Source organism: Schistocerca cancellata, chromosome 1 (assembly GCF_023864275.1).
Source record: "Schistocerca cancellata isolate TAMUIC-IGC-003103 chromosome 1, iqSchCanc2.1, whole genome shotgun sequence".
NCBI lineage: Eukaryota > Metazoa > Arthropoda > Insecta > Orthoptera > Acrididae > Schistocerca > Schistocerca cancellata.
In genome coordinates, this window is record NC_064626.1 from 246,808,087 (window position 1) to 246,825,814 (window position 17,728).

Sequence of the window (17,728 nt, forward strand, 5' to 3'; positions counted from 1 at the left end):
GATCTTCATATTCCTAATGCGATTAGGACATCGTATACTCTTGACGACGTTTAGCACCTGTGCGGTCAGTCACCCAATTTCAGAATTCATTTTGAGTAATCGTGCTAAATTCCCAAAATATTGTCTATTTATATTAATGAGTAATATGGATAGCCGTCACGTTCATGTGCCGTCTACAACGCAAATTTAATGTTACTATCCTAGGAACTAACCTGCAATACATTTTGTATTTCATAATCGGAACTATCTGCATTAACCGTCATCAAAGCAATGTCAGGGAACAGAATGCAGCAGTGCCTACTTGAGGACCTGCTTGAGTCGTGTTCTAAGGAAATGGTAGTTGCTGGTTCACATTATATTACACTAGCGAGAAGTACCGACTTTTCCTTTTCTCTGCAAACATCCAGAACTAAATTCAGTAACTAAATGCTAAGAATATATTTGCATTGTGCCAACTCAAAGATCAATAGATATGGATATAGATACAGATTTTTATATTTAAAGCCATTCTCGTTTTGCGTTGGAATAAACATCATTCATTATTTGCTGGTTCTTGTTACGATTGTTATTGTCATTCTCTCACTCGCAAGAGTCTTATGCTGATGCTGTATGAATAAATTATGCCATTGGATACAAAGCGGTTTAGTTTTGAGACCTAACCCACGAGGGGGGAAGGCACAGTGGTCTGCTTCAGGAATTCCAAGCAATAAAACACAAAAAACAACCCAGGAAGGGTTCGAACAGCTACTTTCACGCAGAGACATGTATTTAGAATCTGTTCATCGTTACGGGGTCAAACAAGAGGGTAACATTACTGAAACAATGATCGGGCTACTTAGTATATAATAGAGCATACAGATTTCAAGGAGGAAACGTATGAAGACGCAGACTTCCTCGTTATCAATATGTGCGGCATATCTTTCGTGTTAACGAAAGTAAATTCCCGCTTTACCTCTTCTTACGTGTCAAATGAAATGAATGTCATGAGGAATAGAATATTTGTTGACTGCGTCTCTTCTTGCTTTCATCCTTACCAACATATTTCATCATTCTCGTGGTAATCATGACATTCTATGTGCATGCTGCAAACGATTGCAAGTGGACAAATTCGACATCGAGGTGCAAAGTGTTTGGTATCTCACATTATATTCAATTCGAATAAGCTTCCGGTGTATTTTTATTTCGTTTGTATTTTTAGATGATTATGAACGTTACGGAAATTTATCTCACATGCTTTATGTTGAGTGAGAAACATTGAGTGATCCGTTTTGCTTTCCCTACGTTGAAATGATATAATGTCGGCGTCAACAGCCTTCTTCCATGCCGGAAGCTGAAACTTGTATCATTCTGGATTAATGTTAATTGAATGTCTCATATGTATACATAGCCCACAAGGCGACGTCAGAAACTATCAGGGGAGAATGCCGCATAAAAACCAAACGTGCGCGCGCGTCTCCACTCTGAAGAACCGTATCGGAGAATCACGGCAAGCATTTCGCTGAAGAGTTGCCTCGTCAGAGAGCCGAGAAATGGCAGCGTCGTAGCAAGTATTTGATAGTGCATTTACTTCCGGGTGTAGGTCGGCGTTACCTCGCTAAATTCTCTTGACATTCGTTTTCCACATCGAAGACTCGTACGATATAATCCACTGCAAGATGACACAATTAGAAAGTATATTTAATTTCTGGACTCCAAGAACGGCGTTCTTCACATAAGTAACACCTGTTTGTGTGTGCATTCGGGAGGACGACGGTGCAATCCCGCGCCCGGCCATCCTGATTTAGGTTTTCAATGATTTCCCTAAATCGCTTCAGGCAAATGCCGGGATGGTTCCTTAGGAAGGGCACGGCCGATTTCCTTCCCCATCCTTCCCTAATCCGAGCATGTGCTCCGTCTCTAATGACATCGTTGTCGACGGGACGTTAAAACAGTAATCTCCACCTCCTCTGTTTGTGTGTTTACGGTTGCGTTTTGAGGCTCAGGCAACATCGCAGTGACTATAGTCCGCCTCTGGCCGCCAGTGTGTCGTTAGCTCAGAGGTTCCCTTGTGCGTTGCAGTGCTTGTACTATAAGTTCGAATCACGGTAGAAGCCGCTGACTACAACCTTTTATTTTCCATTTTAATTAATGGAGTTGCAAACTGCTAGTAAAAATTTCTTATGCGAAATCTGAAGAATGCCTTTAAACATCAATCTTCGTCCGATTTCGACTTAGTAAATTAAGTTAATATCATGGATTTCTGCTTTGCAAATTCCAAGGTGCTTCACTGTAAAGTAGGTCCTGAAAAGATTCAAACCGACTGTCAACGATATAAATTTGAGCTTTGTTCGTCATATAGGTCTAGTGCACATGTTCATTAATATAGTTCCCATATTCTAAATTTTTGCAATAGCATTTAACTGTAGACGTTTTCTAACACCGGCGTTTGCAATTCCTTTCCGTTCTCTGAAACCTTCAAAACGACAAATTTTTCTGGTTTAAATCTGATGACCTTAACTATCACTTCCGATCAACAATAAATACTTCATGAACCCATACATGGAACTCCAAATGTGCAGTGTGCCTGCACTGCTACAGAGCATGCATTGCAAGGTATTCACACAGTTTATCGCATAGACTTACCATAAGGAATGAAACAAGAACTGTAATACACTTTACACCACAGACGCTCACTCTGGCTTGACGAAAACATCCAAACATTGACCAAAAGTTGCACAAATAATTAAGTTTGAAAGGAAAAGAAACGAGGTATGAAGCATTTATAAATTCATCGAATGTAGTGAGGTGGTTTAATTTCGTCCCAGTCTATAAAATTAATTTCGGGCCATACTCAGCTCTTGCCGATTACCCGCCTACTAATCAGGGCGTCTGTCTCCATTGCTTTTGAGCGTGAATGGAAATTGTAGAAATTTTCTGTGGAGCAACATTTAATAATAAAGCGTTTTAAATCATCAAAAGCGATGAGCGGTAGCAGGCGCTTTCGATAAAGAACGGGGGAGTGCAGCGCCGCTGCTGTCGCCACGGCCGCTGCCAGTAGCCAGCAAATGGATCCCGGAGCTTTGCCGCATACGGCGTCCAGAGGAGGACAGTCTGCAGGAAATCTGCCGCAAAATCGTTACTAGATAAAATTTTGATATCGGTGTGTCACAAAGCGAAGTAGATTGAATCTGCTCTACCATTACATTCACGTCTTCAGCATTCAGACAGAAGAGGCTATAAAAATATTTTATGCCAGCTGCTCTCGATCCACTGACATTATGAACAGAAACAACACACGCTACCGCTAGACCACAGGCGTAATCAGCCTAGAGTCTCTCTATCTTGGGACAAGTTTTCCTCCAGGAAGTGCCGCAGTCTACAGTGTTGCCAGATTGTGCAGATAACCGGACTTAGAGAATTAGCGAGTTGGCCAGTTTTTTTGTCCCATGTCGCGATCGGCGCGGACTTAGCCTCTGAAGCGGCCGGCCGCCGGTCGAGTTTTATGTCAAAGAGTGTACATTTAGCAAGGAAAAAAAAAGCAACAAAAAAACTCAAAAGAGCAGTTTCAATTAAGGAAAAAAATTGTGTAATAAACTGACCAAAGAAATGAACATCTGTTTAAAAAGGTAGCTAACGTATTCTTCATAAGTAATGCATACTACCCAATTAAGGGCTACTTAGAGCAGTTATTGATTAACAACGAAAGGCGGATAATTACAGCACCCAGGCACACTGCAATAAGAGATCACAATTTAGCTCTATCACACGAAAATCATGTGCCAATATCGTTTAATTAGAATTAAGAACACAATTGCTTCTTTACAGAAGTATTCCATCAGTGTTCTGAGCCTGTTGTCAAATTCCAGTTAAAAGCAGTAAAATTTAAGACCCTTTAGTCTACATGAAGCAACATTCGATACGTATTTAGAATTCACCATGGATTCATTGCAGTTTATCACAGAAATAAGTCAGCTGGGTCCGATGAAACGTGAGGCAGGAAAGGTAAACTGTAGCAGATTTTTCTGATGTAGAAGGTTTGTCTATTTTCCGTGATGCTTGGAGGTGGATAAAATCGCTATGGATGACAACCAGGCAAATGTTGGTACCGATTAAGTACAGGTGCTACATCTTAAGGAGGTGTTGACGGAAAATAAATCTGTGAAGAATTATCTCATACCTATCATTTTAGCTCATCCTGTTTCCTGTGTGACACACACACACACACACACACACACACACACACACACACACACACACACGCACACACACACACACACACACACACAAAAAGTAAACCACGTTTGTCCCGGACTGTTTACAGCTGTATTGTGTTAAGTATGTAAATGATCAATTTCACCACAACTTCTACTTACTAAAGATGTACAAAAGAGAAAGTTGGATCAAGAAGTGTGTACAGTTTACTCAAACCTTCGGCAACCACAAGCAGGCGTGGACATGTAGGTATGCACGCGCAGATAACAGTGGGATGACGTCATCTCCGCAGCTCGGGTATAAGACATGCGTTTGGAAGCGCGCGCGCGCGCCATTTGCTCGTTGACTGTGGAGTGCATCAGTAGTAGTGGAGTATCGCTATGGAGCCGTTCTACTCGCTGTTGTGTTTCGTGGGACTCTCGAGTGCTTGTTCAAGCAGTGGATATTTGGACATTGTTGGGATGCTGCCACCAGAGATAGCCGTGATGATTCTCAGGTAAGTTTGCCTATAATTATCTTCTATAATTAAGCGTAAATATTAAAGTTATCTCCACTGTTTTATTCTGAGCTGTGAGCAGAATCTTTATGCTAAGCGCTCGTTGATTCGGCCGTGCAGTGTGGATCTTTACTGTGTACGAGTGTTTATGATAAATATATCCCGAGAGTAAAAATGCAAAACTGATTCCTTGTGCATCGCTTGTCCATATTTAGCCGTGGAAGGTTCAAGGTAGTTTAATACGGTACTGTTTGATTTCACTGAAAGTTTGCGAACTTTTTACTGCTGTGGTATTTTCAGTATCAGAGTAGTAAGTAACTCACGTCGCCCAGTGAATACAATATTCATTTTTAACTGTTGCAAGGAAGGGTTGAAGTAAATGGGTTTTCACTCCTGGACTCATTTTAGAGGAGTCGATAAAATGTTATGCACCGAAAATTTTATTTTTTTATTTCCTCAATTTCTCTTCGGCATTTATAAAACGTAATGGAACACTGTGCTTCAGTTACTTGGCCGTGTACACAAATGCTATGGAACGCTTTAAATATTCCAGAAACACAGATGTGATACTGTAGGTTCAAAACGTCTTCGCGAAGTTTCCTAGAAGAAAATCCCTGTTTAGCACCTTGAGGTCCGCCAGAACCTATTTGTTCTACAGCCAGTAGGTTTTCGTCATTATCTGTTAACGGAAAATCTGGTATTGTTAGTAAACGTGCATGGTTATCGAAACTGTACCCTATTGAAGAATACAACATGTGCTATAGCCGTGAGTTCACATGTGCTAGATACTGTTTCTAAAGTGTTTGGTATGTGTGGAAAATGATTTAATATTGTTAGGTACCAACTTTAGAGATTTGAAATATCTACGCTAGTTATTGTACAGTATGTATATTTATGCGGACTTGCGTTAAGAACTACAAATTTGGACCAAAACTGAACTGGATGCTGCAATATTTTTGAGTATGAAGACAGTAATGGATATACTTGTATTTTACGTGTGCTAGATGAACATTTAAACAAAAGAAAATAGATACTGCTAAATAGTTCCACAATCATGAAATGTGTGAGGCAATACAACGCTGTACTGGGTATTATGTGGCTTTCAGGGCACAATTTTTAATGATTACGAAGTATCCTCCCACTTATGTGCTCAACGTTAGCCTGTCGTGAGATTATTCTTCCTTCAGTAAAGATGTATGATCACGGAAGTCGGTATGTAGATCTAAAAGTAACTAGGAAGCAGCGACGCAAATCACTGGTGTGTTACGGTAGATTGTTTATAATATCTGCTAGACGGTTCGTTGCATTTTATGTTATATTGTAGACGGAGTACGTAAATATTTCTCGTGGGCTCTGTAGTATTTCCAGTTCATTGATGAGACCGTTGTCCTAGTTTTGCACAATATTGTTCGGTTGTATGAAGTAATTTTTTGAGCCTGACGCCGTACAAACGCAGTGAAAAAATTTGTTCGTAAGGAAGCTTGCTTTACTACCGTAAGAACTGCTCTGGAACAGTTTCACGATTTGTGGAACAGATGTCTTTTGCTTCTGTTCTAGACCGTAATTAATGAAGTAAGCTAAGCTTGTATTGATAGGGGGTAATGAGTCGGTAAAACCCTAGTGAATGGAATTACGTTTTTTTGCATTAGTCATGTGACGACAGAGCGTCAGCGGTTATGTTACTACGATCTTTTAAAATTAGTAGTTTCCACTATATTCACGATACGAGACTTACGTTCACTTTTGTCAAAGTAACAGAAGTGATCGGATAATTGCTGGAGTAAGCCTTTTTCATTATAATTACATGCAGCCAGTAGTACTTCACGCGTTCCTTCCTTCCTTCCTTCCAATAGCGTTAGCGAAGGCAGACGTTTTCGTATGGGGTGTGCGATGAAGTGCAATTTCATTGGATCACCCTCCTTCTGTCAGTTCATCATAAAGAACGCATTTACTTTACAAATGAATGGATATTCCACGTGTGTGTGCTAACAAAATCAACACGATTTTTAGACAGGTATCTTACGTAAGAGACACGAATTTCCAAAAAGAGAAGGCATGGACAAATGAGATGGATAAGATTTCTCCTTGTTGGTCATTGTTTTGCCAATACGAACGAGGTTACGGAAAATTACGTTGTTGTGTAGCACTTCATTAGAATACATTTGTAGTTAATCAGATGAAATGTTCATCTTCGTCTTACCAATTATTGACGTTGGTCGATGCTTTAATCCGGAGTACTAAAGGGGATGGTGATAATATAGGGAGACTTCATTTTCCTGTTGCTGTTCCTCTGTCTTCGTGTTGTTTCCGATGATGGTTATGGTCTTGTTTCACATTTTGTTGAAGGCATATTTATTTTAAAAAAACTTTAATCTTAATGTTAACCGATAACTTCATGTGCCTCTACATGAAGCAGTAAATAATCATCGGCGCTGCAGTCTTCGTGTGGGAGCACTTTATTAGCCTTGATCGCAAATATTTGTACATAGGGAACTAGTTCTGCAAATTGCCGTCTTCAAATGAGAAAACATTTAGGAAACACATTACCCGCCAATATTCAACGAGTATACATATTAAAATATTTGCATAACTTCGTGAATCACCCTGTATATAAGAAAACCGTACAGCAATAGTATTACATATCACTTACTACAAGGAAGTAGTGTCTACATCGATCTTAGTTACTAGATATTTTGTCATAAATGTATTTCACAGTTCATCTGCGCGTTACGTTAAGAGTAACTATATGGAAAGATATCCACAGTCAAAAATATACCACAAGGTATATTCGGAATAAACGTATCTCATAGTAAAGGCATTATATTACGCCGCACAGAATTACTAATGCAGTATGTTCAGAAAAGTTGTATAATATGGATTTAGCAAAATAATGAAGCTGTAAAAGATCAGTTACGACAAAATGTCTAACTACAAAGCAAGATGTACACACTACTGCCTCGAACTAAGCTATATGTAACACTACTGCTATGCAGGCTGTTTCATTATATTTGTTCCACTGAATACAGACCTGCAAGCTTATTGCATACGTTTATGGGTGAATGATGTACTCCCTTCCGTTTCTTGCTGAGATTTTTTGTGTTTTTGTAAAGATCACGTTCACTTCTCAGATGCACTGTTTATTTTGTTAATTTTAAGTACTGTTCTTGCTGACAATGTATATAAGTGAATAGTGGGGCGTAATATTGTGTGTTGAAGTAGATACACGTGAAGATGGTTTCAAATGGTGTACATGAGTTAGGGTTATATTAAAACTAAGGGCAATGAAATGAATAGGGCCTGGTGCCAAAGTTTACTTTGATGAATTATCGGCATCACACAAAGTATGTAGACATTTTTTTTTAATGTAGATTGGTCCCAATTCTTCCAGGACTTCATACTTTGAGATGCCGACAATTCCGGGTCAAAGTTCTTCCCAGATGCTAAATACACCCCTGTATTCATATAAACATAAATACAGTGAACGCGATATCAATATATCGACTGTAGGTGGATTTTGGTTTGCTGGCTCCGGACCTGAAATGAATTGCCAGCTTTGAAACGCGTGATGAGGCTTTAGCCAAAGGTAGTTCAATAAATAAGCACTCAGTTCAGATATCTGCTACTGTGTTTTCTGGTATTGCAATGTCATTTAGAGGTTAATTTCGCATTTAGATAGTCGTGATATCTTTCGCTTCAGCCGTTTTCGTCTTTTTTACGAAAGTAGATTATAGTTTCGATCGAGTTACCCACCATCATTTTTATAACTTGGATGGGTGGCGCAATGACAGTAACACTACCCGACTTACAAACTTTGAACAAACGCTCCTTCCTATTCGTGCAGATTTTTTCACTTTCATTCTTTCGCAGACCTACGGGGCCAGAGTTATTCAGCCGAAACGAAAGATACGGAAGTAGTTTTATTCGGTCACAGCTGTGGAGATGATTTGTGAAATTGTAGGAAATGTGGGACACAGTTCTTTTTATGGCTGCATTGGAGTATGCGATCAATAGATAGTGGCACGTGAAAAGGGAAGGGTGTTACCAAAACAAATTGTATAACGAAGTCGAATAGTAGTTCGAAATGGACGATCTGTAGTGATACTCCACTATTAACGTAGAATAAGTAATAGTCAAATTTCTGCCACGCTTAACTTTTAGACGAAGAACTGTAGTCCATAAGTAGAAATTCTTATACGGCATTTGCCCGCTCTTTTAAAATTATCGTCACATTTTAAAGGGTGCTGCTGCATCCATCAACCGCCATCGATGCTGTGGTACTGGTGACACACCCGTAGCATCGGCTCCTACAGAGGAGTATATCAGCACCACAATGGTTGACACTGTTGGAGCTTCTTTCATGGTAAGTCATTTCTCAGGCACTAAAAAGAAACTTTTAGGACAATACTTAATATTAGCGGTAATTCAAGCAAGTGTATCTATTATTGCTACGACAGTTTCCCAGCCGAAGTCAGTTACCATCAGATTCTTCACTGTTGTTCAGTCGTGTTGTAAAACTAATCAAAATTTTATATCATACTAGAATTTGTCGTTCAAGTCAACTTCAAAGTTTCTTATACATTTTTAAACTTGTGTCTGTAGATGTCCAGTTTCTATCTGTGAAATGTGTAAAACTTGTATTGACATCGGAACATCTTGTATTGACATCGGAACAATCTTGGTGCAGGGCACCAGAACGTGAAAAATTAATTTTGAACGGAAATATGTGAAGCCTACGCTAAACGATGCCAAAGCCACACTATCCGGTTCACCAAACAACTCGTCTGCGACAAAGCAGTTCGTTTTCAATGAAATTTACGTATGTCATCTGACTGGAAAACAAAATGGCTAAGATTAAAATGTTGGCCTGGAATCTTGCAGCCGGCCGGGGTGGCCGAGCGGTTCTAATCGCTTCAGTCTGGAACAGCGCGACCGCAACGGTCGCAGGTTCGAATCCTGTCTTGGGCATGGTTGTGTGTGATGTCCTTAGGTTAGTTAGGTTTAAGTAGTTCTAAGTTCTAGGGGACTGATGAACTCAGAAGTTAAGTCCCATAGTGCTCAGAGCCATTTATTTTTTGAATCTTGCAAATATTTAGCTTTAGTCTTACAAACAAGTACTGTATCAGAACTGTTGTTGTAATTACACAGCAATTTAACGCGTCTGACTTTCTGATAAAAGTGCTTGAAAACTCACAACCTAACACTTTACTGAAATCTACTGGTATTAGCCCTCTGAACTGAAACTTTTTCACAAATACACTCTGACAATCACTGTGCGTTGTAGAGGACATAAACTTTGATGGTACTTAAAGTTGTTGGCCCACCTGTGCGCACGGAACGCTCGTTTGCTCCCAACATTGTTGCTATTAGGAACAATGATGTGTCAAAAATCAAATGTCATTTGCCGTACTTGCAATGTGCATTACAAGACGGTATCTTACTAGTTTTCACGTATGCTTCAGTGCACAACTCGCGTTGTGCAATCGAGTGTGCAAACAGTTATAAAAGTAAAATGAAAATGGGTACCTAAAACGATTGATAAATGAGAACAAAAACTCAAAGTTTAACTATGTATCATTAAGCTATAACAATATACCTTACATAAAGTTCCCGCACATGACGTTCGCAAAAAATGTTTCTTAATAACTCTTCTATACAGTTGCCTTCCTTGACACTTGTTTCAACTGCACGTCAAAACCTTATGCTGCATTATAAAATTTCTATAGCAAACTTCAACCCTAAGCAGTGTTATAACATTAAGAAGCTACACAGTTACAGATATATTAAAAACGGCATTACCTTAAAAGTTGTCTTTTATAATTCTCCCATTAATATAATCTCATTTGCTCAATATCCTTCCTCGAAACATATTATAAAGTCATTTTTTAAATAATGTTGCCTTCACTATACAGCATGCCAGTTTCCATCCTTTCAAGCGAAGTACATTGCCAGGCTGTCCAACACACACTACCCCTGCTACTCTGACTTACTCTGAACCAAGATTTATAGTCTGTCTTATGATGAGGAGATTTGTTTAACGTCCCGTCGACAACGAGTTCATTTAGAGACAGAGTTCAAGCCCGGATTGGGGAAGGATGGAGAAGTAAAGCGGCTATGCCCTTTAGAAGGAACCATTCCGGCATTTGCCCTGTGCGATTTAAAGAAATAACGGAAAGCCTAAATCAGGATGGCCGGATGTGGATTTGAGCTGTCGTCCCCCCGAATGCCAGTCTAGTATGCTGACCACTGCGCTATCCCGTCCGGTTTTACAAAGAATTTGATCGTTATATCGGTATTACAGACGTGGAGTACATTTGTCTAATTCACAACTTAATTGACATTTATGGCCAAAAGTTTCTAAAAATGATCACGGCAAATAGGTCAGCCCCATTTCAGGCTCCCCAGGATAATGTAATGATGACTGACACTTTTTTTCTGCAGTGCTCCATATTTACACTGAGATTGTGCGATAACGAACTTATTAATATAAATGTTTTTATCTTTAGTTCCCACATTAAGCTCTGTTATGACACTTCTCTTTCCTTTTACGTGCCTCCGATATCTTTTGTCCGATTACTTTTACTTTCATCAGCAGTTCTGTGAGTCCATTGTCGAAGACACCGGTTATTTATCGTTTGCCACAGAACTATTCTTTGCACGCTAGTTAAATGAGTTCGGATTTCATCTTATTACATAGTTTCGTATCTACACCTCGAATACGTCCTTCTTTCCTATTTAAATGCAGTGGCTCACTTTACAGCAAGATCGGAACAGCGGTTGTCTAAAAAACTGCTAGACGTGACCGGTAGTGTGTTTTTGTGGTCCTTTATTTCTCTGGATATGAAGCCATTAACATTTTGTCGCTATTGCAATTTTGTGTGTTGTCAGAACAAGGATGGTTCTGGCGTCACATAGCTAAAATTTAGTTCATACTAAATTTTTTGTTGGAAGGACATCGCTTTTGTTTTCCGAAAATACTTTTATTTTACACTAGAGTATATATTTATCATTTTAAGTAGTCTTTTCCACATATCGAGAAAATGTTGCAGAAATCTCAACACACAGGATTGATACAGTTGTATTGCGACAGGTCCGGAACCGCGCGACTGCTACGTCGCAGGTTCGAATCCTGCCTCGGGCATGGATGTGCGTGATGTCCTTAGGTTAGTTAGGTTTAAGTAGTTCTAAGTTCTAGGGGACTGATGACCACAGCTGTTAAGTACCATAGTGCTCAGAGCCATTTTATTGCGACATGAATTATGGAATTCGTGTGCTGTTTCAGCTTCCTCCAATGTTAACGGCTTATTTTGCTGCAGGCACCGTACTTCCATTTCCATTGATGCATGGAACTGATAAATGAGACGTAGGTTCCCGCGTAATTCATGAGAAACTACATAAATTTTATTTTATACTCTGTAGCCTAATGAATTTAACGCATGCAGGAGTTACTAAAACTATTATAGAATATTGATAATGTTGCCACTTCTTAACAATAATACGTATAATGATGACTGAAAAAATGAAATGTCGTTTTTTGCAAGGAGCAAAATGCGTATAAGGTTTTACAGCAGGTCACTTCCAGTAAAAGACTGAATATTGGCCACACGCCGCAAAACGAGAAAAACTTATACTGTGATCTTACTAAAGATCGAAGTTTACCAAGTGCCTCACGTAAAATGAATGCTCATGAGGCGTGATTCACAGTTGCAGGTGCTGAAAATTTGAGTTACGTGGTAATATGTCAGAATACTTCGGTAAGATCAAATTTTTTCAACTGTAATACAGGCGTACCTTTTATATGTATAATTTTGTTCATTTAACGGTATTGGGAAGAGACATAAAAATATATATAGTGGGATGATTGGTACTACTTAGATGAACAGAACTCAAATGCTTCTTTGCACTACGTTAAATGCTAATTAATGAATGTTCTGATTGTTAGACAAGAACGGATGTAAATATTACTCCACCGTAAGTTGGTTGTCGTAAAAGTAGTAAATATGTAACAGAAAGTATTTAAGAGACGAAAAATTTAGTTTGGCTATAGGTTCGGCTATTTAATTGCTAGTTTTGACTCTGTCAACTTTCAGATATTTCCTGTGTGAAAACAGGACAAACAGGATGGGAAGACTTAATGAAATAGCTGTAGCGACTGCTAGTATTCGATGAGGCATCCATCTTTCGAATAATGTTCGAATCCCAGGTCTTATCCCTTGGAGAATTCCTGGCATTAGAAGTCAGCAAATACCGAACCCTTCAAAGAGTGAAGAGTCGTTAGTGGTTCCACGCCTGATAAATGAGTCTGTAAACTAAGATAGACCTCTACTGCCATTGCCAAACAGTAAAAAGTAACGTGCATTATATTCGGTAGGAATGTGAATTTGGGACGACGTTTTGTAGCCCGTCTGCCCCTTTAGGAAGAATTCACTAAGCTTGGTTTATACGAGAACTCTGATTTAATTCTTCTTCATACCTTTTCGCAGTGTTACCCATGCGGACCTTACCATTTGCGTAACATCAGCTGTCGGAAGACTTATTTAGTTATCGCGATCTCTGGGTGAGAGCATTATGCCTGAATTCTAGAGGCGGCAGGGACCACAGATTGGTTGTGGTAGCGGACCACCAGTCGCAAGATAAGTCCCGCCCGCTAGAGGGAGGGGAGGGGTGGATTTCTGGTAACGCATCTCCTCCCTCAACGCCATTCTTCCTGCTCTTTCCTCTTGTCTGACTCTAAGCCTCAGACGAAGCCCAAAAAGACCATTGTTCATCCTTCTCTCTTCAAAGGATCCTTTAGGCTTTGATAATTACGTGACCAAGGAGGGACTGAATTCGCAGTGATTTTACAATATGCAAGGTATGAGCGCTTCAGATCATAACGATACTTCGTATTTCTGTCTTTGCGGTACTCTGGGTTTCTACTCAGAGAGGACCCTTAAAGTTATGTGACACTGATCCCAGGGCGCCTGTACTGAGGTGGTTTACATCAAATTTTGCATCCCACATTTTATTTGATGAGCCGTCTTAATCAGTAACGTTCGTATAAAATGTCATTGATAGGTCGATTACGAGGAAAATTGCGTATAACGATGCCAGGCTTATTAGCTGCAACCGTTCGGTCGTAACGTATTTTTTAATCGTACAGGATACTATACTGTATTAATTCTTCGCGTAGCAGCGTGAAACTACGGCCAATGGTCTGTTGCTTTACAATCGATATCTATGATATTGAGGTATTTTACTGTAATGCTCTTGCAGTTTTTCGTTCTGATTTTATACAGCTGTTATTAGAGGTTAAGGCTCTGCTCTTATTCTTTCTTATATAAGCTGTAGATGGGTTTGATCTTCGTCAATATTTAAGTTCTATAGAGTGACAGGGTAGTGACCCGCAGAGAATTAATTCTGCGTTTCCGTTATAATGTTACTTTGCGCTTTGTGAGAACTTTCTTTCAATGTTCTTACACTGGCAATAATCAACCTGTTTCTGTTTGCTGTCTGGATTATTTTGCGCGTAAATGGATCATCATTATTTGCCAATAATAATAATAATAATAATAATAATAATAATAATACAACTACTAAGATGATACTACTAGTGATGTTTGTATTGAGCAACTAAGTTCACGCAACAATTCTTAGTTGTTCCGTATTTTCCAGCACTCTTCTCCACATTTTCTTTACCTTTGTCTCGTCCTCTTGTCACGCATTTCTTATTTCTGCCTCCGCAGCCTACTAAAAGAAGTGTTTGAGTATTAAAAAAATGTTCTGTTTCAGATTATTTGGTGTTTTCTACTTTGCTTATTCTTGTAATACATGCTACTGTCAATTTCTTTTTCCAGAAATACAGAAATGTTTTGTTAGTCTCTTCTCATCCATTCGATAGAGGTGTCCAAAGAAGATTAATCTTCACTTTGCCGTTACTTCTGGTACTCCTCGTTAGTTGCTGTTTTCCAACGATATATTGCTGGTATTACTCAGTCTTTCAGGTACCCATGGTTTGCCCAATTTAGCTCTACGTTAAGCATTGGCATGCCGATCCGGCATAGAGACACTCTGTTCTCACCACTGTGATACAGTGTTTTGTTTTTCTAGGTACATACTGCTTGTTGTAGACATTTTATCAAAACATGCGGTCTTTCCCTTTAACTGTAACATTTTCCTAGTTTGTTTTGCTGTATAATTTCTATGATACTTAAATTTACTAATTCGCTCTATTTTACCTATTTGTGTTTCTACGTGTTCTGGTGCAATTCATGTGTTTCTGTCGTCAGCTCGTGGTCTAGTGGCTAGCGTTGCTGCCTCTGGATCACGTGTTACCGGGTTAGATTCTCGCCCGGATTGGGAATTTTCTCTGCCAGGGCACTGGGTGTTTGTTACCACCACCACCATCATCCGTGACAGTGGCTAGATTGTGCTGCGTAATAATTGTGCTGCGTAATGACAACTTGGGACTTTGAATGGGCGCTTATGACCGCGCAGTTCAGCGCCCCACGCCCCACAAACCCATCATCATCGTATGTTTCTCATGAATTTTTGTTTTCAGCTGAATTTTGAGGTCGGTTACCGTCACTGGTTCTTCTAGTAGATTTATTAACTTGTATTATTTCATCATTATGTACTGTTCATGCCCATTGTATTGTTAACTCACCATGGATGCCTGCTTAGTTTCATGAGAGGGCCTGAAAGCCTTAATCTTGTGAGATGAAATAAATATTTTGTAGTACTAACACGTCTGAAACTCTTAGAGATTCTTTTCTGCTTATGTAAATCAAAGACGAGTTCTTAGTTGTCAGTATTAATAGCTGTTATTTTTATTTTACAGGAAGCTGGACGGCCCGTCGCTGTTGGCGGCAAGTGAAGTCAACGCCAGCTGGTTGAGTCTCGTCCAGTCGGACTCGTTGCTGGCACGCAGGCTGAGGAGACAGAAGAAGATCGTGCGGGGTCAGCGCGAGGCCCGGGTGTTCGCTGCCGGCTACCTGCCGTTGAGGACGCCGCACTCTATACCGAAACCGTTCGCAGACCGCAACGGACGCTTCGCCGTCACCAAACCCGACAATGGTGAGTACGAAGTGTCTTTTAATTTTGTTTTTATACGTACTCCTCTGAGGTAAGATGCTGAAAAACTTTCGTGAGAAAATATCATCTCTCCCCCCCCCCCCCCCAACCCTCCCAATCTGATTTCAACTAGTTAAGTTTCCAGCCCCGATAGGCATTTTATACGAATTATTTTTATGTGAACTCGAGAACGTTGTGCAGAAGCCTGTTCAAGGAACTGCTACCTCGCAATGTAATTATTCCCCAATCGAATTTGTCATAGAGAACACGGGGATAGAAAGTCAGCCCGACAACGTCATAACAGTAAGTTGAATCTAGTGAATCTAGAAAGCTCACCCTAATAATCTTCGGGTGGGAATGCACTGTTGTGTAGCTACGAGCACAAGACAGCCAATCAGGGAAGAGTGCGAGGTAGTCAGCGGTCTTGAAGACCCGATCGCAAGAATTTTCGAAGGGACGTAACACACCATTACTTACAATGGAGCCGCGCCTGCTTGTCATCAGCGATTACTTTGAAAATCATGGTATGTGCAGGGCTTTGCCAGAAATGAAACTGTTCTAAGTGGGAGATACAGATGGCCATCCGTTTGGAAGAAAAAACAGCATTTTTGGCTCAGGTCGGGCGAGGCGTGAGGAATAATGTTAAAGTAGTTAACAGGCAGCAGCTGACCGAGCGGAAAGCACACTGAATGGTAATCGGAAGGTCGTGGAGTCGAGTACCTATGCGAAAACTTTTTTAAATTGTACTTTCAGTTTTTACGTTCATTAGACAGCAAATAACCGGAAATAATGCTCAATGTATTGTATCTATTAATATTTTCTTCAGTCCTGAAAAGGAAACGGCAAAGGAAAATTCAGGATTGCATAAAAATTTCCAAGAAAGTATTGTACTTGCAGCATCCTCGGGGACTCTCAGAGAACTTTCCAAGGAGGATTTGTTATTAATATGTACGGATTTACTCTATCGCAGGGGGCGATTTGTGCTTTTACCGGGGGGGGGGGGGGGGATTTCTTAGATGGTTAGTAGAATTTAAATATGTTACTAGCTTGGACCGTGGCGTTACGCATGGTTAAACAGCTATTTATAAATAGATGTTAATGCCGAAACTCACTATTGGTGCGTATGCACTATCAGAAAAGCCATCCCTTGTTATATCTTTAAATGTACATTATAGGTAAAGCTTATTTACAAAATAATCTACATACTGGTACAGTTATACGAGGGGAATTCAAAAAGTAGAGGCACATTTGTGAAAAGTTGTACTTATTCTGATGATAGAAAAATGAAACACATTAATAGTATTAATAGTAAGACTTATCAAAAACTTTCAATGTTCGGCTCCACAAATTTAAATTATATGTAAAGTTTTACTCCAGTGTATGGGAAATAAACATCCCAGGTTGGGATGCATAAACTAAAACCAGAGGAGGGGATGGTCTGATACAGAGGGGGGAGGGGGAAAATCCCCCTCATCCCCCTCATCCCCCCCCTGAAAATCGCACACTGCTCTATTGGTTCCATTTTAACCTCCGAACAGCACTAGGGAGTTGACGCGCAAAAAGTATGTTCCCGGTGCAGGTAAACTCCGCCCATCGGCCGCTGGGAACAACCCTAGCTACTTTGACGGAGCTTATTCGCTTGTTAGTTCTCGACCGAGTAACGTGAAGTTCTTGGAGAGAATTTTGATAACACAGTGAGAAGTATTTTTATACAGACACTTTAAACCAACCATGTCAATAAAATGCTGCGTTTGTAACGTGTCCAAGAGATAAAGTTACTTCTTGCACTGTTTTTATGACGAATGTCTTCGCAGCACGTGTAAAACCTCGACTGTAAATTGATTAAAGTATCTAATTTCATATACGAAGTTATCTCGTGCGGCTTTTAAATCTTTCGAGAACATTATTTCATCTCCAAATTTCCTTTACCTTTTTCTTTTCATGCCTCTCGTGAAGATATTAATAAATATACTGAGCATTATTTCCGTTTAT

General features: G+C 39.8%; 1 protein-coding gene across 1 annotated transcript in view; it reads left to right on the plus strand.

Moving 5' to 3' along the window:
• LOC126167177 (uncharacterized) overlaps window positions 1–17,728 on the plus strand; it is a 145,110-nt gene that overhangs the window by 122,303 nt on the left and 5,079 nt on the right. Inside the window, exon 4 of the mRNA XM_049920460.1 lies at window positions 15,504–15,739. Within this exon, the coding sequence (XP_049776417.1) occupies window positions 15,504–15,539 (36 nt within the window). The 3' untranslated portion in view covers window positions 15,540–15,739. The remainder of the gene's footprint in view (window positions 1–15,503; window positions 15,740–17,728) is intronic.